This window comes from Danio rerio, chromosome 15 (assembly GCF_049306965.1).
Source record: "Danio rerio strain Tuebingen ecotype United States chromosome 15, GRCz12tu, whole genome shotgun sequence".
In the NCBI taxonomy this organism is placed as follows: domain Eukaryota; kingdom Metazoa; phylum Chordata; class Actinopteri; order Cypriniformes; family Danionidae; genus Danio; species Danio rerio.
Genome location: NC_133190.1, coordinates 35,774,082 through 35,801,861, shown reverse-complemented (window position 1 = coordinate 35,801,861; position 27,780 = coordinate 35,774,082). Strand labels below are relative to the sequence as shown.

General features: G+C 35.0%; 1 protein-coding gene and 1 long non-coding RNA gene across 16 annotated transcripts in view; one reads left to right on the top strand and one right to left on the bottom strand.

Annotated features, from left to right (window-relative positions):
* Window positions 1–27,780, top strand: part of nbeab (neurobeachin b) — a 770,985-nt gene that overhangs the window by 277,037 nt on the left and 466,168 nt on the right. For 11 of the 13 annotated variants that reach the window (XM_073923810.1, XM_073923809.1, XM_073923808.1 and 8 more), the window contains 3 exons: window positions 8,711–8,828; window positions 16,625–16,752; window positions 25,056–25,117. The exons of the other annotated variants lie outside the window; for them this stretch is intronic. In XM_073923810.1, coding sequence (XP_073779911.1) covers window positions 8,711–8,828; window positions 16,625–16,752; window positions 25,056–25,117 — 308 coding nt within the window. The remainder of the gene's footprint in view (window positions 1–8,710; window positions 8,829–16,624; window positions 16,753–25,055; window positions 25,118–27,780) is intronic. 13 annotated transcript variants of the gene reach the window in all.
* LOC110437911 (uncharacterized) lies at window positions 210–27,070 on the bottom strand. Of its 3 annotated transcripts, none has more exons than XR_002455680.3 (3): window positions 26,525–27,070; window positions 8,683–8,803; window positions 210–835 (listed from the first exon to the last, which is right to left on the bottom strand). It is a non-coding gene; the product is annotated as an uncharacterized lncRNA (long non-coding RNA). The 3 variants fall into 3 exon arrangements; XR_012390961.1 differs by having other exon boundaries at window positions 26,637–27,070; XR_012390962.1 differs by having other exon boundaries at window positions 26,721–27,070.

Genomic DNA, 27,780 nt, shown 5'->3' with positions numbered 1-27,780 from the left:
ACATTAAGGAAACATTCAGAAAAAAACAAAACACCAACGAAGAAACTCGACACAGAGGAACTTAACAACTCACTGCCCACTAGCGTTTCGGAAGTGTTATTGCAGAACAACAGAAACAGTGCGTAGAAGTATAAATGCTGTAGGGATAGTTTACAGTTTAACCCAAAGAATGACCAGTCTGATAGATGAAGAAGAGCCGGAGTCAGAGATTTAAATAAATAAATCAAGTTTACTGAAGATAGTTTGCAGTTTCATTCATAGAAGCCAGCTTCAACACTCGCAATGAGTTCCTAGGCCGCTCTGCTTACAATCATCAATCAATAACAATTATACTCTCACATAACGTCATTAACTGCGTCATACATATAAGTGTTCTAACCTGATTGGTTAAAACACAGATAGACTAGGAACATTTCTATGTGGGGTTCGTGCGTACAATTCTGAACAATATCTAAACATAAACGTCAGACATCCTTTAGACTGATTAGAGCTGACTCCAGACCTGTGAAATGGATCAACAATCAAATAGAACACACACACACAAAGTATAATCTGTTTCTTATCCAAGGCTGACTGTACTGTCAGCCATCTTTATCGAAACTGGTTAAAAACTGGTATAATCTACATTCAGGCAGTTATATTCTTACTACACAAAGTCTATCTTGAATAAAAAGTAGAATCACTTTAAAAGATTTAACCGTAAAAATAGCAAAATCACTTTAGACATTTTAGACAGTATTAACTCATAGAAATAACAATAGAAACAGTTGTTTCCAGTCCTCAGCCCTCAAGTCCATTCAAGGTCTCCATGACCTCTGACCTAGTTTGCTGGCTCCTGAAAATAGGTATAAAGAGACAAATGCACTGAACATTCTTATATTAAGCAATGTGTTAACTTATTCATTAATTAAAATCAATTCACAGTTAAATACTGAGAAACAGGATGATGAAAAGGATAAACGTTGGTCCATAATGAGATGGACTGAAAACAGAAATCCGAATCCTTCAATGCACAGCTACGTGCATTGCAGGTTGCATTTTATTAGTGTTCAGAAACTTATAAGTAACTCATGAAAGAGTTATGTTGTCTGTGTTATGTATGTGTCAAATGACTCTCTTCCTATTGAAAAAACAAAAGTTGGATCCAAGATGGCCGACCACCAAGCGGCAACCTCCCGCTCTCCCTCGGGAAGCCAATACGGAAGTAACAAAAACTGCAATTCATCCGAAATTCCGCTAGTCGTGGCCGCTCCTGGCTCCATAATAGAGCAAATTTCAATTGAGCCCACTGTTAGAATGGCCAACTTTACAGCAGAAAAAAAGGTGTTTACAGCCTGGTACAAAAAAAGATTTTGGTTAATACAGCTAATAGAACCCTTCATGACAACTGTGAGGGGGGTGAATTTTTTTTTAGAACTCATCCGTTTCCTTTATACTAAGTAATATTAAGTTTGCATAATTAAGGGAGTGGCCTCTTGAATGACAGCTTGGTCTCGTTGATCGCCGTCACTACACCTCAGCTGAATCCTGCAGATTAGCCACTGATCTCGGCAGATTTATCTATTTCTGTGTTGTTTTATGTGGCTTTACATAGTCAACTGCCTTTTGGACTTGTTTCCTATACAATTATCTTATGGCATGGCATGCTGTGTGCACTTAATTGTGCTCACAAACCATTTACGTGGCCTCCGTTTCCCATGTGAGTAAAGTTATATACTTATATACTGTCTCTATATATGTATTTGTTTTATTTAAGATTATTTATCGTTTATATTTATATTTAGAGCTGTAATGCACTCCAGAATCTGACGGATTGATTAGCTGTAGGCTCTAGAATAGTCATCTGAAGCGTTGTCATACAATGTTAGACTGGATTTCATCAATAGTCTTGTATTTAATAACACAGACTATATCTGAAGGGTTTGGAAGTAATTTGCGTTTTCCTCCTGTTGAAAAACGTCATAAGAACAAGACTTAGTGGCTCAATGTATTACTACAGTATTTTTAAAAGTCTAAACACTTTATTGATATAGTGTACAACCAAGCTCATGTGGTCAGAACACAAATGAATCGCAGGTAATAAAGTATAAAGTATTCTCCCAAAGTAAAGTGTGTCTAAGCCAGGTCCAAGCAAAATGCCAGCAGGTGTCTGTAGCTCCGCTCAGTCTCCGCCTCTTTGCCCTTGTTTGGTATCCCACATTGAGTGCGATGCAAGCGAACAAAATGGCGACGGTTGGCCGCGCCTACTTGTGGCTTCTTTTGCCACATGGGTTGAATGTGTAATGTGTACTAACTTAATTTGTTTGTTTAAATTCAGCCTAAGTAAATTGTTTACAACCACTTAACTTAAAAAGTTAATCTAGGGAATCATCTTTGAATCATTTTTTTCAGTGTAGTCGTCTTTCAACTTCAGTTGATTTTACTAAAATTTGTGTTTATTTTAAACCTTGGTAATACTCTAAATAGTGTTTAGTTTCTAGCACAGACCATTGGTTTGTCGATATATTACTTGAATGTATTTTCAGGAGCCATGAATATTAAAAATTTATTAATTTTGATTAATTGCATCCTAAATAGTTGGTTTTGACATAATATAGGGCAACATGGTGGCTCAGTGGTTAACACTTATCTCAAGAAGGTTGCTGGTTCAAGTCCCTTCTGGGCCAGTTGGCATTTCTGTATGGAGTTTGCATGTTCTCCCCATGTTCACGTGGGTTTCCTCCGGGTGCTCTGGTTTCCCCCACAGTCCAAATACATGCTGTACATTCATTCCTTCATTTTCTTTTCAGCTTAGTCCCTTTATTCATTAGGGGTCGCCACAGTGGAATGAACTGGCAACTTATCCAGCATATGTTTTACACAGCGGATGCCCTGTAAAACATATGCTGGATAAGTTGGTGGTTCATTCCACTGTGGCGACCCCTTTATGAATAAAGGGACTAAGCCGAAGAAAAATGAATAAATGACATAATATAAGTGTGTGTACTGTGTATATTATTATGTATATATGAATACACACAGGCATGGACGTATTTGAGAAAATGTTTATTGATATTTAATTACAAAATATATGCATATATGATACAAATTGTATAATTTCAATATCTATATAACAAAACTGGTTTGTTTAGATACTCTCTAAGTAATGGTAGTTGACTTGCATCTCACAAATCATCAATGGCCACAGTTTTTGCTTATGATAAAATGTACACTTATCTAGAAAAACAAAACAAAAAAACAGTCATCTACATCTTGGATGATATGAGGGCGAATAAACTAACAGCATGTTTTCATTATTTTGGTGAACTATCCCTTTAAGAACAGAGAGTTTCTCCCTAAAAGTAGATATAACTGCTCTCTGTGCTGCTAATGAGACATTAATTTGCAAGTCCTTAACTGAATTTCCACAGAAATGTGTGCTCGGCTGTTCTTAGAATAATTAAAGATGTCATTCCTAAAAACCCATTTCGGGCTCAGGAAATTAGATTTGGTTTCATCGAGAAACTGCGTCCACTAGAGGGCCCTCCTTGCTATACCTTTCTTTCTCAGACACACTATTGCACCACAACAGAGAATGTCATGGATCCATAATGACTGCATTCACATGAAGATATGATCTGTATGAAATTTCAAGGTTATTAGGCGGCCACATGGAAACTATGTGGAGCTTGCGTTTCAAGTGTTCCCCTTAGGCTGCACACTATGAACACTATAGATTTTGCTGTTGATACTAGAGATGCTATATACACCTATTGTGTGTGAATGCGTGAATGTTTTTTTGCTCCAGGCAGGACATTTAAGTCTAAAGCCAAATGTTTCATTATGTGGGATTCGTTGAAAATACATGTTATACCAATTTTAAAATGATTGACAATATAAAAGTTCGGGTATTTAGGGTTCAAAACAGCCGAAGGGACCCCTAAGGTGAAAGTAAATCAGTTTGATGTGATTTTCTAACACTAATCACTACGTTATTTACTTTGTTGTGGCTTTGCATTGCAGTGCTTATTGCATGCAATAACAAAACCACAAAACAATGTTTGTAAATAATATTTTAGTGTAAAGTCCCTTTATTGATCTGGTGTCACCAAAGCTGAATGAACTGCCAGTATTAATTAAGTATAGTAATTTTTTTACAAAAATGTCAAAATGACAAATGTCAAAATTCACATATACTGTATGTTTGTTTTTGTGAATTGTGGGGACATTACATATGTTTCCATTGTTTTTAAACTGTATTTTCTATTCCTCTACCTCTAAACGGCAATGTCCTCATATTTCACCATCTTCTTGTAATACATGTGTCATACCTATGTCATGATGTTTCCTGATATGTCACAAAAACATGTACACACACTAGGCATAGGCTGGTAAAAGATTATGACGGTATGATAATCCTAGATAAAAATATCACTGTTTCACTATTTCATGCTATTGTGATCACTGCTCTAAAAATATTTGATTGGGTCAAAGACAAAAACTATTTCCCCTTTAAACACAAAAAAATTTATTTTGAGAAACATTTACAATTTTTGTCTGGGTCAAAAAGAAAAACTATTACCCCTTTGAACATAATATATTTTATTTTAAGAAGCATTTAAAAGTTTTTCTGGTTGAAAAACAAACACTATTTCCCCTTTAAACACAATATATTTTATTTTAGAAGCGTTTAATTTTTTTTTTTCTCTGTTTCAAAAACAAAACCTATTACCCCTTTGAACACAATATTTTTTATTGAGAAGCATTTAAAATATTTAGGAACAGTAAACATTCCAGGCTAAATAATGAAAATAAATCGTTAACTTCTGCTGTCTTCGTTTGGTTTTAAAACACAGATTTCATTACAATTTAAAACGGCATTTTTGGATATCTTTCCTGCTGAAGATACTGTTGTCTTAAAAAAAACGTAAATAAAAAAAATCGTACATATACTGTAGTAGGGCTAGGCGATATGGCAAAAATGCAATCTCAATAATATTTTTCGTATTGAACAATAATGATATATATATTTCGATATAAGTTGTTAATGCTTTCAGATTTAAAGAGTAACCTAACAATGACTGAAGCCACAAAAATTAGAGGGTCCATTAATTGGCATAACATATTTTCAGCCGATACATTTTCTAATATCGACACACTTTTTGATTTCCCATTGTTGCACATTTCTGCTGTGTGATTGGCTCTTATATAATTATAGAGTCAAAAAGTGCAGAGCTCATTATTGTTATTGACATAAATTTTATTGTGATTCGATATAATATCGTTTATGGGCCCAGCCCTAGGAGTTGTATTGCAGAAAATTTTGGAGGGTTTAAAACCTTGACTCTTCCAATCTGCGGTATACTTTGAAAACAGTTATCGTCCCATGCCTAATACACACACAAACACACACAAACAAACAAATAAAATGTACTACTTATTACGTTTTAAAATAAAATGTATTACATTGTCATCAGGCATGTCACATTTAATCACCAAATCTGCATTCATTTGATAAAAATTACAGTGAAAACAAATCATGTAAAATATTACATAATACAGTAGATTAATGTTAAATATTACATAATACAGTAAATAATGTAAAATATTACATGAATATTTTTTAAAAATATATCACAGAATATTTTTTATTATGTAATATTAAATAAAAAAAATTCTGCTTAATTTTTCCTTCAAAAATATCTTAAATGCTCATTTGCTACTAAAAAGTTTAATAATTTCAATTATTCAATGATTTTTTTATTATATATTATTTTACTTTTTTTTCAGGATTCTTAAAATCACATTTAGTTGTTGTTTTTTTCTATGAGATAAAAAATGTAAAATAAAATTTTATGCCAATTTTTTTAATTGCAATGTACGGTATATTTTAAGAACACAAATACTGTATATATCCCTTTATCCTTAAGACAGGCTTTTAGTCCCCATTGTCCATAATCTACCTCATTGAGATCTGATTAGAATGCACGAGGGACGTTGATTTGGATTGAGGTTGAATCAGGCCAAGCTGCGCTTCCAGCCAAATCCATCAGAATGTCCCTCTTGACGTTTCCCCTCATCTTGGTGTATTTGCTTATGGGTGGACACTCATCTCTGACACAGCGATTGATGGCTGCGTAATAGATTTCCTATCCTCAGATGTGCCGTGACAGCTTGTGGTTTCACAGGATGACAGTCCATTGCTGTGATGTATCTATCAGAAGCTCCCGCTGCACAGTCCGCTGTGTGGACACTGTGCTTTTGACAGAGGGAGAGAGCGAAGAGCAATGGAAGATGGAGCTTCACTTTCTCAGGGGGAAGCCAGAGTAATGGAAAGATCTGTTTCTCAAAGCAAGGGTTCCTGTGGTTATGTATGTCATTACCTGCTAAAATTGTGCCTGCTGGAGCCATAGTGGTTGTAACGTTCCTTTATAATTATTATGCCAGTATATTTCTACATTTTCATACATTAATGGTTTTAATATATAGTAGGTTATTTATTAAGTATCTGTAAAGTATATGACCTGGGCCTGTTGGTCCTGTTGGAACATTTCTGCAGCGGCTTGAATGTGTCAAATTGTAAAAGTAGACTTTTAATTAAACAAAAAACAAATAAATAAATAAACAATATCCTACTTAATAATAATAATAATAATAATAATAATAATAACAATAAAAAATAGTAATAATAATAATAATAATTATTATTATTATTATCATTATTAAAGTAGGATTTTTTTCATTTCCTAATAAATAATAAATGTAGTTTCTAAATAAATAGCCTCGTTATTTGTTTATTTATTTATTTATTTATTTATTTATATGATTTATATATGAGATTAGAATATTTGTTAGCCTTTTGTAAGTGATTTTATGTTTTTAAAGGAAAATATGGTTGATGGTTGGTGATTACTGTAACTACAGAAGAGTCAAGCTTTAAATAGGAAAATTATCTAAACTTTTAGTCATTCTTCAAATGCTAATGGTCTTATCCGATTCAGTGATCTACGCTAAGCTAAGCTAAGCTAAAAGTGTTCCCGCCAGACCCAAAGATTGATTGAATCAATTCAAAAATGGATTCAAAAACTAGGGGAGTTGTATTAATGTATACATTATATATTATTATTATTATTATTATTATTATTATTATCATTATTCATTCATTCATTTATTCATTTTCTTTTCGGCTTAGTCCCTCTATTGGAATGAACTGCCAACTTATCCAGCACGTTTTACGCAGCGTATGCCCTTCCAGCTGCAACCCATCACTGGGAAACATCCTTACTCATTTAGACACGTACACTACAGACAATTTGAGCTTACCCAATTCATCTATAGCGTATGTTTTTTGACTTGTGGGGAAAACCAGAGCACGCGGAGACAAACCCATGCGAACGCAAGGAGAACAAGCAAACTCCACTAATGAACATCCAAACTTATGAATGCCAAATCTGCATTCATTAGACCAAAATCACAATAAAAGTGGTAATATTTTTAAATATTACTACAATTAGAAAAAACTACTTTTTATTATAATAAATAATAATAATAATAATAATAATAATAATTAATTTTATTTATAAATGGCGCCTTTCTGAAAAGCCAAGGTTGCCTAACAACAAGCATCAATAGACATTTATTCTAAAACAAGTGAACAAAACAATTAATAAAAAATAAAACATTGAAATGTATCCCTATGATGCCAAAGCTACTTTTGGAACATCATTAATTGTCACATGATCATTTGGAAATCATTCTAAAATGCTGATTTTAAATAATTATTTATTAAACATTTAATTAACACTGATATGTTTTCAAAAACTTGCACTAAAAAAAAATTATGCCCTCCTTAATTCTGTTAGTGAATTGCCAAAAGGCCTAAATATCCTAGTTTTTCCTTAAAGATGATGGCAGAAGCATACCTATTTTTCCTTTTTTTGTATATTGTAGATGCATTTGCACAGTCAAACACAGCATACAGTTTAAAAAAGTATACTACATTTGACAATCGACATGTTTACTAGAGAGGTTTATCTATCCAGTGTCTGCACTTTTTCTCTCCATAACTTCTAAATAATTAATTAATTAATTTTATTTTTCGTCTTAGTCCCTTTATTAATCTAAGGTCACCACAGCTGAATGAACCGCCAACTTTTTCAGCATATGTTTTTACGCAGCGGATGCCCTTCCAGCTGCAACTCAGCACTAGGAAACACCCATACACTCCCATTCACACACATACACTACGGACAATATAGCTTACCCAGTTGACCTATAGTGCATGTCTTTGGACTTGTGGGGGAAACCTGAGCACTCGGGGGAAACCCACGCGAAAACAGGGAGAACATGCAAACTCCACACAGAAATGCCAACTGACCTAGGAGAGGCTCAAACCAGCGACCTTCTTGCTGTGAGGCGAGAGCGCTACCCACTGCGCCACCGTGCTGCCACATCTAAATATTATAAATGTATTTAAATAAAAATAGAGTTGTTACTTTTTTTTGGAAAGTTGTTTGTCAGTATCAGTGTATTCAATGTCATAAAAAAATAAAAACCAAAACTCACATTTATAAAAACCAAAGAAAGTAAGAAAGTATATGAGATTTTATTTAAAGTCATTAAAAAAGAAAGTCAGTAGGATTAATTTAATAAACAGTACGTTAAAGTCAGTAGGATTAATTTAGTAAACAGTATGTTTTTAACCTGTCACATCTCTCTGGTCGTCTCACAGGAGCCACAGACACGTCCTCTTCCTCTTCTGCCAGCTTTGTGAATGGAGCTACCAGTAAGAATCTGCCTGCGGTTCAGACTGTGGCCCCGATGCCTGAGGACACCATGGAGAACATGAGGTAAAGCAGAGTCTCTGCATGTTTGTACATTTGAAATGAATATTTGTTCTGATGTTTAAATTCATATGTAGCTACACATATTTACATTTTTTTGGGATTTGTATATTGTATCAACAAAATATTATAGCTTTTTGTGGTCCAACTTTATATTAAGTTTCCCTAACTACTATGTACTTGCATCAAAAAATTAATACAATGTACTTACTGTGTTCATAATGTATTTGAGAACACTTGTGGTGCTCTTCAGTTGGGATAGGGGTTGGGTTATGGACAGGTTTGGTGGTGTGGGTAGGTTTAAGGGTGGGTTAAGGTGTAAGGGATGGTCAGCAGTGTATTTACAAATGTGATTACAGAAGTTAATTACAGATTTAATTACATACAGGTATTTAATCAAGCATAAGTACACAGTAAATACATGTATTTACACAATAAGTACATTATAACAAACTATTAATTCCTGTGTAAGTACATTTTAGTTAAGGCCACTTACCTTTTTGTCATTAAATTAAAAGAATTGTAGATGAATTATAACTATAATTCAATTATTTCCACCCATAACATGAATTTAATTCAGTTTAACCATACATGATTTTCATCATCCAACTTCTCTAGAAAAAAATATTTTCCAGTGTTTTGTTGGTAATCGCTAACACCTCTTTGTTGAACCTCAATGTCTCCATTTGCATTCAAATTAAATATAGCATCTTCAAATACCATGTAGCTATAATTCTGTAATTTTACTGTTTGTGAGTAGATAATATTTCCTCAATTTTTTTTAGCGTGAGTTTGTTAATCACGCTAGGCTAGATTGAATCAAGCTAGCAATGTGCTAAATCATGCTAGCAATGTGTTCAATTATACTACCAACATTCTAGCAATCTCAAAACATGTTAGCTGTGTGCTATCTTATGTTATCTTAATGCATATAAATATGTTAAACTGTTAAAATCTATCTATCTATCTATCTATCTATCTATCTATCTATCTATCTATCTATCTATCTATCTATCTATCTATCTATCTATCTATCTATCTATCTATCTATCTATCTATCTATCTATCTCTATCTCTCTATCTATCTATCTATCTATCTATCTATCTATCTATCTATCTATCTATCTATCTATCTATCTACCTGTCTGTCTCTCTCTATCTATCTATCTATCTATCTATCTATCTATCTATCTATCTATCTATCTATCTATCTATCTATCTGTCTGTCTGTCTGTCTGTCTGTCTGTCTGTCTGTCTGTCTGTCTGTCTGTCTGTCTGTCTGTCTGTCTGTCTGTCTGTCTGTCTGTCTGTCTGTCTGTCTGTCTGTCTGTCTGTCTGTCTCTCTCTATATCTATCTATCTATCTATCTATCTATCTATCTATCTATCTATCTATCTATCTATCTATCTATCTATCTATCTATCTATCCATCTATCCATCTATCCATCTATCTATCTATCTATCTATCTATCTATCTATCTATCTATCTATCTATCTATCTATCTATCTATCTATCTATCTATCCATTATCTATCTATCTATCTATCTATCTATCTATCTATCTATCTATCTATCTATCTATCTATCTATCTATCTATCTATCTATCTATCTATCTATCTATCTATCTATCTATCCAGTGTTTTTATAATCACCACCACAAGAGGGGGTCCACACTCAGTCTTGATTTTATATTTACAGACAATGTCCCTTTTCTTTGTTTAGGGCAATGGGCAACAATCATTTTCCATTTTATTATTGTGGTGGTTGCGGCAAACAAAGCTCTACATGCCTTACACACCGCCTGTCCGCTCTCTCTGGCCAGGGTGCATGGTGTGTGTATGTGTGCATTTGAGCTGTCAGAGGGGGCTTTGCGATCGCTAATGCAGAGAAATCAGTGCGTGGAGGTGTTTTGGGGAGTGTGTGGAAACCGTGCTGACCTTGGCTCCATCCCTTCACCTCGTCTAATGCTTTGTGACAGACATCTCACAGACACGCCACCGTCTGACTACACTGGAGAAAGAAAGTGTGTGTGTGTGTGTGTGTGTGGCTCTCCAGGGGCTTACACACTCACACATACACACGTATATACCTGTGTTGCTAAGAGGGAACAGTCAATCTACATCGACCAAGAGGGGACCAGTGTTTCTGGTTATTTTGAAGAAAGAAAAAGCATAAAATGGCATCAAAACATTGCATGTGGGGACATCCAACTGGGGACCTCCATAGATTGGAAACACAAAGGCAAATCACAGCAAACCTTTCTTCAAAAAAGCCTTCTCTTCAGCTCTACATTTTTCAGTATTTACACACATTTTGACTGCACAAATACTCTGATAGTCACCACTTGGGCTGCACGATTTTGGAAAAATCTGGTTTTGCATTTTTCTGTGATAAATATTGCGATTTAATTACTATTTCAGAAGATGGTTTGAATACAAGGGCGTAGATTCGCTCCTGACATTGGTGAGAACATGCATCCCTAGATCGCATGCATTGCGCAAATTGTTTTTGTGCTTTTGAAAACATGAATAAATTACTCAATAATTTAAAATAAACACTTAATAATACAAATAACAATTAATAAATCACGTCCCATAATGCAAAAGTCAATTTACATGATTTTACTGCAATCTGGTATGAATGGCGAGAAGTTTTGAGAGATGTGTGGTGCAATTTAACTGTTTTATCCCGAAACTTAATTTTGATTAATTGCAGAGCCGTGGTTAATAGTATCATAGTGAACTCATACCAAACTTGACTTTAACCCTTTGTGCACAAGTAGGTTACTAAGGGTTGATGAAGCAATATTTTACTTTGAAGTCGATGAATTATTAATAGGGATTTTTCAGTATTTGTCAGATATTGAGGGAGACATATCCCCTCTGTCCAATTTCTACACTTTTGTATTTATTCTGTGTATCTTTTGTTCTGTCTGTCTGTCTGTCTGTCTGTCTGTCTGTCTGTCTGTCTGTCTGTCTGTCTGTCTGTCTGTCTGTCTGTCTATCTATCTATCTATCTATCTATCTATCTATCTATCTATCATCTGTCTCTCTGTCTGTCTGTCTGTCTGTCTGTCTGTCTGTCTGTCTGTCTGTCTGTCTGTCTGTCTGTCTGTCTATCTATCTATCTATCTATCTATCTATCTATCTATCTATCTATCTATCTATCTATCTATCTATCATCTACCTACCTACCTACCTACGTACCTACCTACCTGTCTACCTGTCTGTCTGTCTATCCCTACAGTGCATGCATTGCGCAAATTGTTTTTGCGCTTTTAAAAACATGAATAAATTACTTAACAATAAAAATAAACACTTAATATTACAAATATCAATGAATGAATCACGTGCCATGCTTTAAAAGTCAATTTAACATGATTTTACTGCAACCTGGCTTTATAGAGGTATGAATGTAAGAAATTTTAAGACATGTGTGGTGCAACCTAACTGTTTTATCCCGAAATATAATTTTGATAAATAGCACAGCCTTAGTTAATAGTATTATAGCAAACTTGACATTAACCCCTTGTGCACAAGTAGGTTACTAAGGGTTGACAGAGCAATATTTTGTTGTGAAGTCAATTAAATTATTGGTAGGGTCATTTTAGTAATTGGTAGATATTGGTGGGGAGTGGGGACACATCACCTCCGTCCATGCCAATTCTACACCTTTGTTTGAATAGCTTTATTTGAGGGTTTTCTGCGTAGTTTTAGCTTTTCTTACTTTTTTTGTCTTGGTTCTTGTCCAAATATCGAAAAAAAAAATTAGACCAAGTAAAAATAGTGTTTAGTTTTCACTGTAGAAAAGAAATAAGTGAAAATTGAGAGATTTAGTTAGTTTATCTGCCAGTGGGGTAAGTGAAATAATCTTGTTTTCGCTATGAAATGTAGATATTTAGACTAGAAACAAGATCACAATTTGAAGAAATGTTTTTTTTGCATACATTATATAAAGTCCATATAAATACAGTGATAAAATACAATTCTGTAGCTCCTCGTCAACTCAAACTGGACATTGCATATCATTGCGATGTGACAATTGCGATATCAATGCTGAAACGATATATTTAGCAGCCCTAGTCACCACTAATGCTAAATAATTTAGTGTTGCTTGCTTAAAATTTTAGGCTCGACACTAATACTAATTTATATACATTTATACAGTATATAGTGTGTTGCTTAAATAAGCACACCCTTTCTGAAAACTGAAGAGATATTTTTAAATTAATTTTATATCAAAATGGAGAAGATATATTGCTGAATTTTTACAAAATGTATTTTATTAATTAGTTGCATTCATTAACATGAGAGTGTAGCCCCCAAACACAACATAATATAACACTAAACACTAAAATAGTAAAAAAAGTAATGAATTTGAATTCAAAGGTGGTGATGTAAAAATATTTACGCTCTACAACAAATTAAAATAAATGTTGTGTTTTGTATGGTTTCTTAGATTTGATAATTAATTAATGATATTGCATTACAACTTAATGTTTTTTGAATTACTTTACTACTGAATAATCTAATGTAAAATCAAAATAGATTTGCACAAATACCTCATTGTAGAGGATCCTGTAGAAATTGTTAATTAAGCATGCACTATTTATACAAACACACATGCAAAAACACTGAAGCTCAAAATTATTAATACTGTTGAACACTGTTAAATTTATAGCATTTGTTGTGGATTAAGGGGAATTTAAATAGCCAGTAAAATACCCAGTTGTTGGGTTGCGGCTGGAAGGGCATCCGCTGCGTAAAAACTTGCTGGATAAGTTGGCGGTTCATTCCGCTGTGGCGACCCGGGATTAATAAAGGGACTAAGCCAACAAGAAAATGAATGAATGAATGAATGAATACCCAGTTGTGTTTATAGTGGTAATAATAATGTAAAATAGTGGTTGTTTACTTCCATTTAGCCATATTTTACATTATTCTGTAAATTTTATAATAAAATGTGAAATATACAGCAAAATACAGCACATCTCAAATGCAAAACGTGGACTGATATTAATATATGTAATACATAACTCTACCTAAAATTACTTAGGCCTGAATTTAATTTGTTAATTGTTTACTGGTAGGGATTTCTAATTGGGATTTTGACCCACGGGACATTGTATTTTTGATGTTAAGAGCGGGTGTTTTAGTGCTATTATGAACACTGTTGTCAAATATTGCTAAATGTAAAAGGAACCAAACAGGCGTCTCTCTCACACACACACACACACACACACACACACTCAGTGGCTCCTCTGGCACACCAGGAATCGCAAATCAGTTGCCATGGCAGCAGTAACCGACGGCACTTACTGGGAGTGTGAAGTCAATGATGAAACTGTCTGGATGCAGAGGCTGTGATGCCGAACCTGCACTCACTCCCAAAGACAAGAGATGGCTTTCACTGTCGCTGCCTGTGTCTCATTAGTTTTTCTTGATTTTTTTTTTCCCCCTCCACACATGACACACTATAGCTTTTAGTGTTGAATCTTTCTCAATAAAGACACTGAAAAGGAAGCGCAGTGTTTTTCAGAGCTTACAATCTAATTATCGTCAGATTTGCAACCGAGACAAGCAAACCCGAGGAAATTTGCATACTTATACAACAAAATCCCTCAGAGTTTTGCTCAGTATCTTGGAGTGTACGGCATATATTATTGTTTGCAAGCCTCATAATACTGCATTGAACTATAGTTTTTAAATAAAGTATCACTCTGGTATTTCTTTATGTTTGCTAAATTCATTAGGAATAATGAGGTCTGTAAAAACAGTTGGTAAATAATACTTTTTTTTTTTTTAAACATTTCCAAAAAAAAATGGTATATTGCATATTGAAGAGGGCACACTAGGGCTGCACGATTCTGGCTAAAATGAGAATCACAATTTTTTTACTTAAAATCAAGATTATGACTTTCTCACAATTCTGTAGATGTAAAATAAAGCTTAATATGAGCAGACTATTATTATTTTTTATTTCTCAAACATATGGTAAAACAACACTGATAATATTAGCCCTATAGGTCTAGCATTGGTTAAAATGCTAATTTTTGTATGGACTTGGAACGGTGGACTTAAATAGACTTTAAATATGTCTTGGTCATTAATACACAGTAAAATGACATCAGAATTGACCCTTCGCTAAGCCCCGCCCTCCTTAGTAACTGTTGCTACGCCTGTCAAGCTTTCGTGCTTAGCATGTCTATTACAATGCGTATATGCGCCAGTGTCAGACATTCCCAGGGATATAATTAGTAATTTTTGGCGAACAGATGAGATATTCGAGAAAGCCAGACAAAAAAGGACTGTAGTATGCATTATGGGGTATATTCAGGACATAATTGGCAACTGATTAGAAAATAATTAAATCAAAATTGAAGCTTGGTCAGCCTAGCCACCTCTTACACTGACCATTCAACAGCTTAGTTTATGCACAGCAGGAGAGGTGACATTTAAAAATAACCTAATAATGACAGATTAAACCATAATTGGTCACACTTTACAATAAGGTTCATTAGTTAATGTTAATTAATGCTTTTACTAACATGAACAAACAATGAACAATACATTTACTACTGTATTTGTTCATGTTAGTTAACGTTAGTTAATGAAAATACAGTAGTTCATTGTGTTCATGTTAATTCATGGTGCATTAACTAATGTTAACAAGCATGGACTTGGATGTTAATAATGCATTAGTAAATGTTCAATTATGATTAATAAATGCTGTGTTGTTCATGATTAGTTCATGTTAGTAAATGCATTAACTAATGAACCTTATTGTAAAGTGTTACCCCATAATTTCTCTTTTTTGCCCAAAAAACCCAATAGATTAGTTGTCGTGCAATGAAATAGCTATACTATATATCTTCATATATTTAAACATCTTTATCTTTATATACAATTTTTTTTTATTTGCAACCCTGAAGTGCCTTTTCAACTGTGTGTGTGTGTGTGTGTGTGTATATATATATATATATATATATATATATATATATATATATATATATATATATATATATATATATATATATATATATATATATACAGTTGAAACTAGAAGTTTACACACACTTTAATAAAAGGAACATAACCTTTTTTATTTATTTTTTAATCTCTAATGGTAAATCATATTAAACGTTACTAAATTATTTACATTTCCCAAATGCTAGAATAATGAGAGAATTTTTTGGGAGAATTTTTTATTAATTTCTAGTCAAAGTTTACATACATGTCATGTTTTTTTTTTCTAGCTTTGCCTTTAAACTATATAACTTTGGTCAAATTTATTGGGTATTCTTCCACAAGCTTCTCACAATAGTTTGAAGGAATTTTGGCCCATTCCTCCTGACAGAATTGGTGTAACTGAGTCAGATTTGTTGGCTGTCTTGCTCACGCAAGCTTTTTCATCTCTGCCCACAAATTATCTATAGGATTGAGTGTAATTTAGCAAATTGAAATCTGGCTTTTTTATGTTGATTCTGGCTTGTTGACTTTTCTATATTGTCACACAAGGAAGCAGTGTGTTTGCGGTTTTCCTTAAATACTAATCTACAGTTGTGCCTCCAATTAACTCAAATGTTGTAAATTAGCCAATCAGAAACTTCCAAAACCTTGACACTATCATCTGAGCTTTTTCAAAGGCATAATAATCTTATTGTATATAAACTTGACTTAATGGAGCCCAAGATGTTTGATTATTATTAGTATTTTATGCTGCCCTGATTTGGTTTATATTACTGGTTATTAAGGATTAATCACAATTTATTTATTTTTGATTTTTTGGTCTGATCACACAGTATCACTACTAAACTGGAGCGAGCACTGGAGAAGGTGGCGCCGCTGTTGAGAGAGATCTTTGTGGATTTTGCACCGTTCCTGTCTCGTACTCTGCTGGGCAGTCACGGCCAAGAGCTGCTCATTGAAGGTGTGTTCAGCATCTCTTTCTGTTTACTTTTCTCTTTCCTTTAAACGTATCTATCATGATCGTATAGGAAGTTGTAGAATGCAAGCATACATTTAAGAACAAAACAAAATGCTTTGGATGAGATGTGGAAGAATGAAACAACAACCTGACGAGGGCTCAAAATAAACCTTTTTTACTTGGTAGCACCAGTGCTCCTAACTTCAAAAATGTAGGCGCAGCAGACAAAATTTTGTCACACCCACCTAAAATTATGAGCACCGTTACTACACGTTTTATATCAACAGATTCTATTATATATATACACTCTAATCACAACTAACAAATAAACAAAAATCTGCATGCGCTCACCGGCACTACACACTGCTTGACATGAATGAGATGAACTGAATTAACAATAATAACTGTGAGAGGTGTCTGATATTGCACAGATGATTTTGACATATTACTTATAACTTATTATTTGCATACGCCATCTTAATAGCAATAACGGTCTTGATGAGCTGCATTATTAGTTTCATCTCCGTGAATGCATGCTCTTTAGCAATGGTGAACGCGGTGTCATTTGCACGACTGACAGCATGACGATTAAATGAAGGATTAAATAATGTTAGAACATCTCGTACTTAAAATGTGTACACGGTTACCTGAAAACTCCATCTCACCGGCTTTACATTGAATTCTTTAGTCATTTTCATAGCGGACTTTAAACATTGGAAGTCTTTTATCCACTCTGCGAAAAGTGTAAATGCTGGATTGACATTCATTCCATGATCACTAATCAGATCTGCCATTATTTGTAACTTTAGGTGGTTTCTAAAACTAAATCTGTCAGTGTTGTTTTCATTCTCTCAGATCCAGAACTATACATTTTTCCCGCTGTAGCTCCCTGTCATCGGAACTGAGTGATTGACAGCTGATATCAACCAATCCATTCGTGTTCTGTTCTAGGGAAGTGGGCCAATAAGAAGAGCTTGAAGGCGGGGCAGGCATTGCAGGCTTTGTTTACTGCAATGTCATCTGAGCGTTGCATTTGGTTTTTTTTTTAGGTGCAAAGATGCTTAATGCATGAATGCCTCCTAATTCCACGCATGTGTTGAACATTTTGAGGTTGCATAGATGAAAAAAAATATTTTTAAGGTCGCATAGATGAAATTTTGGGCGCATATGCTACCAAAATGGTCGCAATTTCGATCCCTGCTGACAATTTTTTTTTCAAAAAACAACATCTAAACAATGTCTATACACACATATATACAGTACATACGCTGTAAATAATCGTGTCTGTCTTGGGTTGAATTTAATTAACTTTTCGGGTAATTTCAATTTATGTTAGTTAAACAGATTTAATCAAGTTAAAATTTGTGGCAACACTTTATTTAAGTGACAATTCACACTATTTACTTGTGGCTTTTTACTTGCCTATTATTGGGATAATTACTTTCTATTAGCACTTATAAAGTATGATCTTCATCTTATTACAGATTATTAGTTCTTATTACATCCCTAATCTCCTACAAAATACCTAAACCCAATGACTACCTTACTATTAAAAAAAACAGACCATTAGTAGTTTATTGAGATAAAAGTCTTAGTTAATGACTTGTTAATAATGTGAATTGTACATTAAAATAAACTGTGACCAAATTAGCTTTTAATAACCTGATTAGCTTAAATAAATGAAGTAGCAAAGCATATATTTTTATAAAGCAAATTAAAATGTATATCTTGACATTTTCATCATGTAATTTGCATAATGTAGTATAAGCAGAATTCCATCGCAGTCCATTGAATTATTAGATTTTAATGCACACTTGAGTTGGTGATGTGGACACGACTCGTAGCTTTTTTTTATGTTAATCTACGAGATTTACTTGTGTCATAGTTTTAGTTTGTTTAGTTTTAGTTTGTTAGATTGATCTGCACATGCATAAATAATAAGATATGAATTAATATATTTATTTTTAGACATTCATAATGTCTCTATTTAAAAAATATATATGAATCAATTTCAAATAAATGTTTAAATTCATTAACAAATCCAGGAGGAAGATGCAACAATTAGGAATTTTGAGCAGCTGTTTTCAGCATTGATGAAATATGAGTGTTAGCATTCATAATGATTTTTGAAGGATTGCATTGTAATTAAAGAACTAGGTTGTAATTTAAAAGATTAAAATAATAAAAATATGAATAGTGATATAGTTTTTACTGTACATTTGAGCAATCAAATCAAATGCCTTCTTGGTGAGCAGATGAGAGACTTCACTTTTATTTTTACATGTACAGTAATGTGCATAGAGCTACTTTTGGAATACAGTTCCCTCCTCTAGCTAGATTCAGTAGGACACACACACACACACTCTCACAAGGTTCACATGGCAAGGCAACGTCGCTCTGCCACACTCCAAGCTCTGTTTTGTGGCTTTTTTACCTCTCAGCCTCATTGTTCGTCCCCCACACCGCTCAAAGCCAGTTTGTTCAGACTAATGTAGCTCTACATTACAGCACGCTGGAAATATGTGTGTCTACAGCTCAGGCAGCCATTTCCAGAAAGAAATACTCTGACACACATTCTGCCCTGGACTCAAACTCTGCCATTTTATTATGAATTGTAACAGCCAGCTTTCTGTCTTTAACTTTGTTGGCATTCTTAATCCTGTCCACATCACTGTAGGAAGCTTCACAGTTTCAGTTCCCTGCTGAAAATGGGCGTAAGGTGTCAGTTTCATGATCTTACTAGTAAATGAATCTTACTAGTTTATATGATATGAACTAGTTTATCAGTTGATAGTATATAATTTTTTTGGCTCTTATATGGTGCAATTGTAAATTTTTCCAGCAGGGGCAAACTCAACATTGCTATGACACCAAACCTTGACTTTTGGTTTTGTAAGATTTAATTTCCCTAAACAAATTCTGGCTGATTGTCAGTGCATCACAGTGAGGTGTTCTGGGTGTTTTTTTAGCCCGTTGCTATTCAGTTGCAAGGGTGGTTGGTGGTTGCCACAGCCTAAACAAATCTAAAGGAGTAGTTTACCAAAATATTTAAATTCTGTCATTATTTACTCAGTTTCATGTCATTCCAAAACTGCTGATTGTCTTTCTTTTGACTAGCATAGAAAAAAGTATGTGTGTTATTTACATGTATGCATTAGCTGTTCATTGAAGCATATAGTCTTGCTTTTTAAAATATATGTTCTTGCTCATTAAATAAATTGCTCAATTATATATAATTATATATTCATTCATTTTATTTTCGGCTTAGTCCCTTTATTAATCTGAGGTCGCCACAACAAAATGAACTGCCAACTTATCCAGCATATGTTTTACGCAGCGGATGCCCTTCCAGTTGCAACCCTCCTCTGGGGAACATCCATACACGCTCATTCACACTTATACACGACGGACAATTTAGCCTACCCAATTCACCTGTACCACGTCTTTGGACTGTGGGGGAAATCTGAGCACCCGAAGGAAACTCCACACAGAAACGCCAACTGACCCAGCCAAGGCTTAAACCAGCGACCTTACCTTACCTACTGCGCCACCGCGTCGCCCATATAATGAATAATTGCATCAGAAATAATTTAAATGTCTGTACTGTGTGTATCACATATGCTTAATAAATAAATATAGTACACGCACAAATAGTTGTTTTGGACACGATTAATTGATATTGTATGTTTATGTGTGTAGTGGTACATGTTTTGTGACACATCAGGACACAAATCTGTATTATGACACAGATATTACAAGCAAGTGGTGAAATATGAGAACATTTATGATGTCCTCATTCCTTAAAAAGCGTTTAAATGAGTTTTTTAGAAAGTAAAACTGTTTTCTGCGATGTTTGGGTTTAGTGGTAGGGTGTGATTAGGACATGCTTACTTAATAACTTAGCTTTTTTTGTATTTCTTATATTTACTTTAAAACGTTAGCTTTCAACTTAATTGTTTTATATTCAATCCACTTAAATTTGTTAAAAATAAACAATTAAGTTAACTTAATCGATTTGTGTAGAGAAAAATTAAATATATATAAAAGTACAACAAATTAATTTGAGTATTTCACTCTTGTGTAGTTCAAAAACATTATAGTACTTACTATAAATTACTAAAATATATTGTTTGAGCACAACATCAAAATTAACATTATTGCTTCATTCTCGCCATCATCTGCGATCTGTAAATGTAGCTTGTGTGGACGCTACTGCGCTACTTGACAAAAAAAAGTTTTGCAACTGAAAAGCTATTTGATGTAGAAAGTAGCAACGCTACCGCCACACTACTGAAAAATGGATTTAAGCTTGTAGCTTTACTACTTTGATTTATTACTTGTAGCGACGCTACTGCCCAACACAGTATGCATATACTTTAAGTGAACTAAGATCTCTTCAGACCAAACTTCTCTCCCACCATTCAATTCAAAATGTCACTCAAACAAACACCAACCTACATACAATAACAGTAACTTCCTCACAGATGCCTCTTTAGCCCTCCTTCATTTGTCCAGTATGTTAACACCGTCCCACGACCAGAAGAAGTCATGTCTGTTTTCCCACCTCCTTCCCTTCCTCTCTTCCTCAACATCTCACAGCTGAAATACTGTTCGCTCAGTGCAAAGGCGCCCTATTTACTCATAATTACCCTTCATCCATCACTCGGCCCGGCATTAGGGGTCAAGCCCCTGCCCGGCCCCCCTCCAGACACTCGTTCACTGCGACCAATTATGCCCTGTTCGCCCCTCGGACAGCTTCCCCGACACTTGGAGCTTGAGAGCGAGGCCTCTGGATGAAACACTGCGCTTCTTGTGAGAACCGGCCGCCCAAGACTGCGATGCTCTGGTCCTTTGACAATGTCACATTCAGGCCAGCGAGGCTTAACTGGAAATCGCTGTTTAAATGAAATGCATTTAGTTTGTCCAGCGGCGTGAGCCTGAGGTCAGGCCTGACACCTGACTTGAGGTTGAACGACTCCGTCTCACGCTCATAAACGAGACAGAGAGATTGCTGGGACTTGAACTCTTGGCCTCTGAAATATTACGGTCATAACTTCATGGGCTGAATGGTTTAGGAGCGATCATTCATGGTAAAAGGACTTTTAAGTGGGTAACGAGACAAGCAGTGTTCTCAAACAGAAGGGAGCGCAGTTTTAAGCTCAATATACAGGATTGTTTTACCAAAGATTGTGTCCATATTAGCTGTGTCTCATTTTAGAGGCTGCATCCTATAAAGGATGGATTTGAAGGGCATTTGCATCATCACGGCGCAATGAAGCTTGTCTCAATTTGAAGACCCTTTCAAATCAAGCCTCCAAATGTGTTCTTCATTTCCTCGGTAATATAGTATACAACCAGTGTATCCTTCATAGCCTTGAACATCCCACGATTCATTGTGCATTAACAACAGCAGGACATTTTTAAAAGAATACTCAAGATTACAGTTTTCAATTTATATATTTGGATACAGTTTTTTGATCCTGGGAGTCATGCAAAAACGCTTTCTTTGTCATTCAAGATGACTTTATTAATACATTATTAGAGTCATTGCAGAGATGTATGGATGCCGTCCCCCTAGCTCATGGGAGTCCTACACAATGTTAATTCTTTTTGCACTGCACCATGACTTTATATTCTATACTGTACATTATTTTTGTTAAGTGACAAGACTTTTGTCTAAACTAAGTCAGACCTTACTGTCCCAATTAAATGATTAAAAATCAAGCCATGATCATATTTTATGTTGGTAGAAAAAGCTTCATCTAGAGGCCTTTGCCTTTCATATAAACAACTTTTGATACCAACTGATCAACTAGAAGTCAAGTTATTATTTTTTTGTTGCTAAAACTTGGACTCTTGTCAGGTGGTGTACTGTACAATAGAAAATACACATCCACTTCCCATTAAACCACATTCAAACTGAGCGTACTCTCTGTTTCCTACATCTTATTCTGATTTAAGTCCTTTCTCATTGACTCTACTGCCTCATGCAAACAAGGTCATGATGCGTGTGCTGTGTTTGTATAGAATTGCAGGTGCACATATGTGTGTGTGTGTGTGTGTGTGTGTGTGTATTTGTTTGTTTGAGAGAAAGTTTGTCTTATATGCCTGGCAATGATTGCACATGTCATTTACAATTACCTTGTTTATCACCGAGGTTAACCAACTGTCCTTTATATTCAATGAACAACATATTTTACTCAAAACAACATCTGATTGTAAGAGAAGGATGCTTATATGAGGAAATGAAACTTAATTTTTTTTGTCCATTTTTTTCACTTTAAAAGATGATTAGTTACTTCACTTTAAAAAGCGAGTAAACTCGATGCCTTAAAAGTGTCAAGTGGACTCTTAAAAAATGAGTAAACCCATCATTTAACTTTGTTTCCAGAGACTAGGTCCATTACCAAAAGAAGACAAGCAGAACAATACAAACCAAACGATTTAAATATAAACAATTAGCAATATATACTCACCGGCCACTTTATTAGGTACACCTTACTAGTATCGAGTTGGACCGCCTTTTGCCATCAGAACTGCCTAATCCTTTGTGGCATCGAATCAATAAGGTACTGGACATATTCCTCAGATATTCTGGTCTATATTGACATGATAACATCACGCAGTTGCAGCAGATTTGTCAGCTGCACATCCATGATGCAAATCTCCTGTTCAACCACATTCCAAAGGTGCTCTATTGGATTGAGCTCTGGTGACTTTGGAGGCCATTTGAGTACCGTGATCTCATTGTCATGTTCAAGAAACCAGTCTGAGATGATTCACTCTCTATGACACGGCACGTTATCCTGGTAGAAGTAGCCATCAGAAGATGGGCACACTGTGGTCATAAAGAGATAGTCATGGTCAGCAACAGGTAGGCTGTGGTGTTGACACGATGCTCAATTGGTTCTAATGAGACCAAAGTGTGCCAAGAAAATATCCCTCCACACCATTACATCACCAGCCTGAACTGTTTATACAAGGCAGGATGGATTCATGTTTTTATGTTGTTGTTGCCAAATTCTGACCCTACCATTCGAATGTTGCTTCAGAAATCAGGCAACGATTTTCTAATTTTCTATTGTCTGATTTTGGTGAGCCTGTGTGAATTGTAGCTTCAGATTCCTGTTCTTAGCTGAAAGGAGTGGCACCCGGAGTGGTCTTCTGCTGCTGTAGCCCATCCTCCTCAAGGTTGGATGTGTTGTGCGTTCAGAGTTGCTCTTTTGCAGACCTCAGTTGTAACAAGTGGTTATTTGAGTTATTGTTGCCTTTCTATCAGCTCGAACCAGTCTTGCTATTCTTCTCTGCTCTCTGGCATCAACAAGGCATTTGCTCCCACAGACATGCCGCTCACTGGATATTTTCTCTTTTTCAGACCATTTTTTTGTGAACCCTAGAGATAATTGTGCATGGAAATCCCTGTAGATCAGCAGTTTCTGACATACTTAAACCAGCCTGTCTAGCACCAACAACCATTCCAAGTCACATGCAACATTCAAAGTCACTTAAATCACCTTACTTCTCCATTCTGACACTCGGTTTGAACTGCAGCAGATCTTCTTGACCATGTCTACATGCCTAAGTGCATTGCGTTGCTGTCATGTGATTGGCTGATTAGAAATTTGCGTTAACTTGCAGTTAGACAGGTGTACCTAATAAAGTGGCCGGTGAGTGTAAATCTAAATAATATAAACAATTAAAAAATACAGTTATGACAATACTTCCTCGAAAGTGAGTGACAACACACACCAGTAAGCCTAGGGTTTGTATTGTAACTAGTAACTATAATTTTGCGCGTATTAAATTTAATCAGCACATTAGCTTACTTTCTTAATTAAAGTTAATCAATAACTTTTTTACAGTGTTTTTGTGTGCTAAAATATTTGAGAAAAATGCTAATTCGACTATATGGCCTTTGCTTTTGATCTTATACTGGCATTTAGCTGATGACCTCTGACCTCTCAAGAGACATTATTTGTGACCCCATGAACCCCATAAACAGACAACCAGAGACATTCAGTCTCAATTGCAAAGCATAACTCATCAGAACTGGCCGGGCTTTCTGCGTGACAATGAATGGTTGCATTTTGGGAATGTTTAGCTCATCTGCACTGTACGCTTTTCTGAAACCATGTGGACGGCATGCCTCTGACTAACCCTCACAAATGCTGAATGCACATAGTTATGACAGACAAAAGCAAATATAAAAACAAACAAACTATAAAGTATATTTTGGTTTTTGTGTTTATGAAAAAGGCAAAGCGTAATCCTGAATCTCTGTGTTTATCCTTTCTGTTCTCCTCCAGGTCTGGTGTGCATGAAATCAAGCACCTCGGTTGTGGAACTGGTTATGTTGTTATGCTCTCAGGTAAGTTTTTTTTTTTCTATTTCATTTCTTTTTTTTACATTGATTTTCAAACAGATTACCTCAAAATGAAAAATCTGTCATCTTTAATTCACCCTCATCTATATCTATAAGACTTTAGGAACACCAATGAAGATGTTTTAAATTAGTACTTACAGTAAATATTTCTGACCATCCACTGAAAGTCTGTTCACCAAAATGTCAGATGCTTCAAAACATTTAAAGAGCCGTATATATACAGTTAAAGTCAGAATAATTAGCCCTCCTAAATTATTCGCCACCCTGTTTATTTTTCCCCAATTTCTGTTTAACTAAGAGAAGATTTTTTCAACAATTTCTAGACATAATAGTTTTAATAACTCATTTCTAATATTTATTTTATCTTTACCATGATGACAGTAATTCATATTTTACTAGATATTTTTAAGACACTTCTATACAGCTTAAAGTGACATTTAAAGGCTTAACTAGGCTGAACTAGGCTTAACTAGGTAGGGTTAACATTAACAACTTAACTATGCAGGTTAAATAGGCAAGTCATCGTATAATGATGGTTTGTTCTGTAGACTATCAAAAAAATATATAGGGGGCAATCATTTTAACCTTAAAATGACTATTAAAAAATTTAATACTTATTTTATTTTTGCTGAGCAAAACAAATAAGACTTTTTCCAGAAGAAAACAATATTATCAGACATACTGTGAAAATGTCCTTGCTCTGTTAAACATCATTTAGGAAATATTTAAAAAAGAAAAAAGAAATTCAAAGGGAGGCTAATAGTTCTGACTTCAACTGTATCTAGATATTTAAATACTTATGATCATTACACTGCAGTTTTAAATCCTCAATGGCATAACATACCGCAATAATGAATACATGCTATATAAAGCCTAATAAAAGCAAATAATGTATCATATTTGATACTTTCGCTTTGACCTGATCACTCTAAAAAATAAAACTTGTTCTGTAAAAACAATTACAGACCTGACTGCAAAAAGACACATGTACCTTAACCTGTCTTTTATAACACATTTATAAGTCATTTTATTTGCTAATAAAGTTTATAACACATTTATAAGTCATTTTATTTGCTAATAAAGTATCAATTGACAGAAAATGGCTTATGCACTGTATAAAGATCCAACTTGTAAATTGTGAACTCAGTTTAAAATTGTAAGCTAGGTGGACATATTTTCGAGCTCAGTGTTGAGTTTGGTCATAAAAACGGTTTAACTACATGTTTAGAGATGTTTGTTCAAAGAACGTAAAGAATTCAGTTGAGGAGACTTAAAAATTTATATTTCTTCATTTGAGCGTTTACTAAATGGTTTTCAAGTTGATCATTTAAAGGAGATTGAAATGTATCAAATGTGACACGATAGGCTTTTATAGGGTTAAATTATTCCTACCTTTTCCCACATTTTTCTTTCACAGACGGAAAATAGCGTAACCCCAGCTCATGTAAACACACCGCAATCGCCTTCCCCTTTAAATCCCAGTGACATATTACAGCCCGCTGACCTTCGGAGTCCCTTGTTAAGCCTTCCCTTTCAAAGAGGTCAGGGTCCCGATGTTGTAGTCGGAGGCGGGAGATATTTAACATACCATCTGTCAGCCCATCACTCTTGCGCCGGGAGTCCATAAGGAAGCCATTACCTCAGCATCTCTTCCTCCGAACTGCAGCCGCTCAGAGTGCTCGGCGGGACGGGAGCTTTTAGTCGTTGAATGGCACCTCGGACTCTATGAAGTCCATACCGCTCACCTCCAGACTCTACATTTGCTCCTAGTTTGCCCTGATGAAAAAGTGGTGTCTTTCAGACACTGTGGCGCTCAGAATGCGTCCTGCTGTTCTGCTCTTCTCCTTTTGAAGATTTCTGCCATTGCATTGAATGTTTTTTTTCCTTCGTGCTCGTATCTCTTTTATGTCGTCTTGCCACTTGGATTTATTGCAGAGTGAAGCATCACTTTGAGACTCAGGCTCCTGGTTTTCTCCTCCTCCGCCCCTGTTAGGCATATAATGTTACTTGAGTTCTTGCCATTAGAAACTCCCAGGGTAGAAACAGCCTGATGTATCGATTGCCCAAAGAGGCGATGAAACCAAAGCCGAGCCCAAAACGGCTTTCAGACGTAGGAAAGTCTCTTTGGAGCCAAAGGCTTCAAACCTGGTTCGCTGTAGGATCTGATTTAGAACAGGTCACTCAAAAACTGTAGAGGCCTTGATAAACAAAAGGTTTGGTTCTTTAGATGAGAGGGTGAGCGAAAGAGAAAGTTCGAGAAAAAAAGGAATTCGCTGTGGAAGTATTTAGATCCTTGTATATGCAACCTATCATTCAAAAGATGTGTGTTCTGTTAGAATTTTTATATATATATATATATATATATATATATATATATATATATATATATATATATATATATATATATAGCAAGGGCAATTTTTGTTTGATACAGTAGAGAACAACATACACTCACTGGCCACTTTATTAGGTACACCTGTCCAACTGCTAATTAACGCAAATTTCAAATCAGCCAATCACATGACAGCAACTCAATGCATTTAGGCATGTATACATGGTCAAGATAATCATGTTGCAGTTCAAACCGAGCACCAGAAAGGTGATTAAAGTGACTTTGAACGTGGCATGGTTGTTGGTGCCAGATGGGC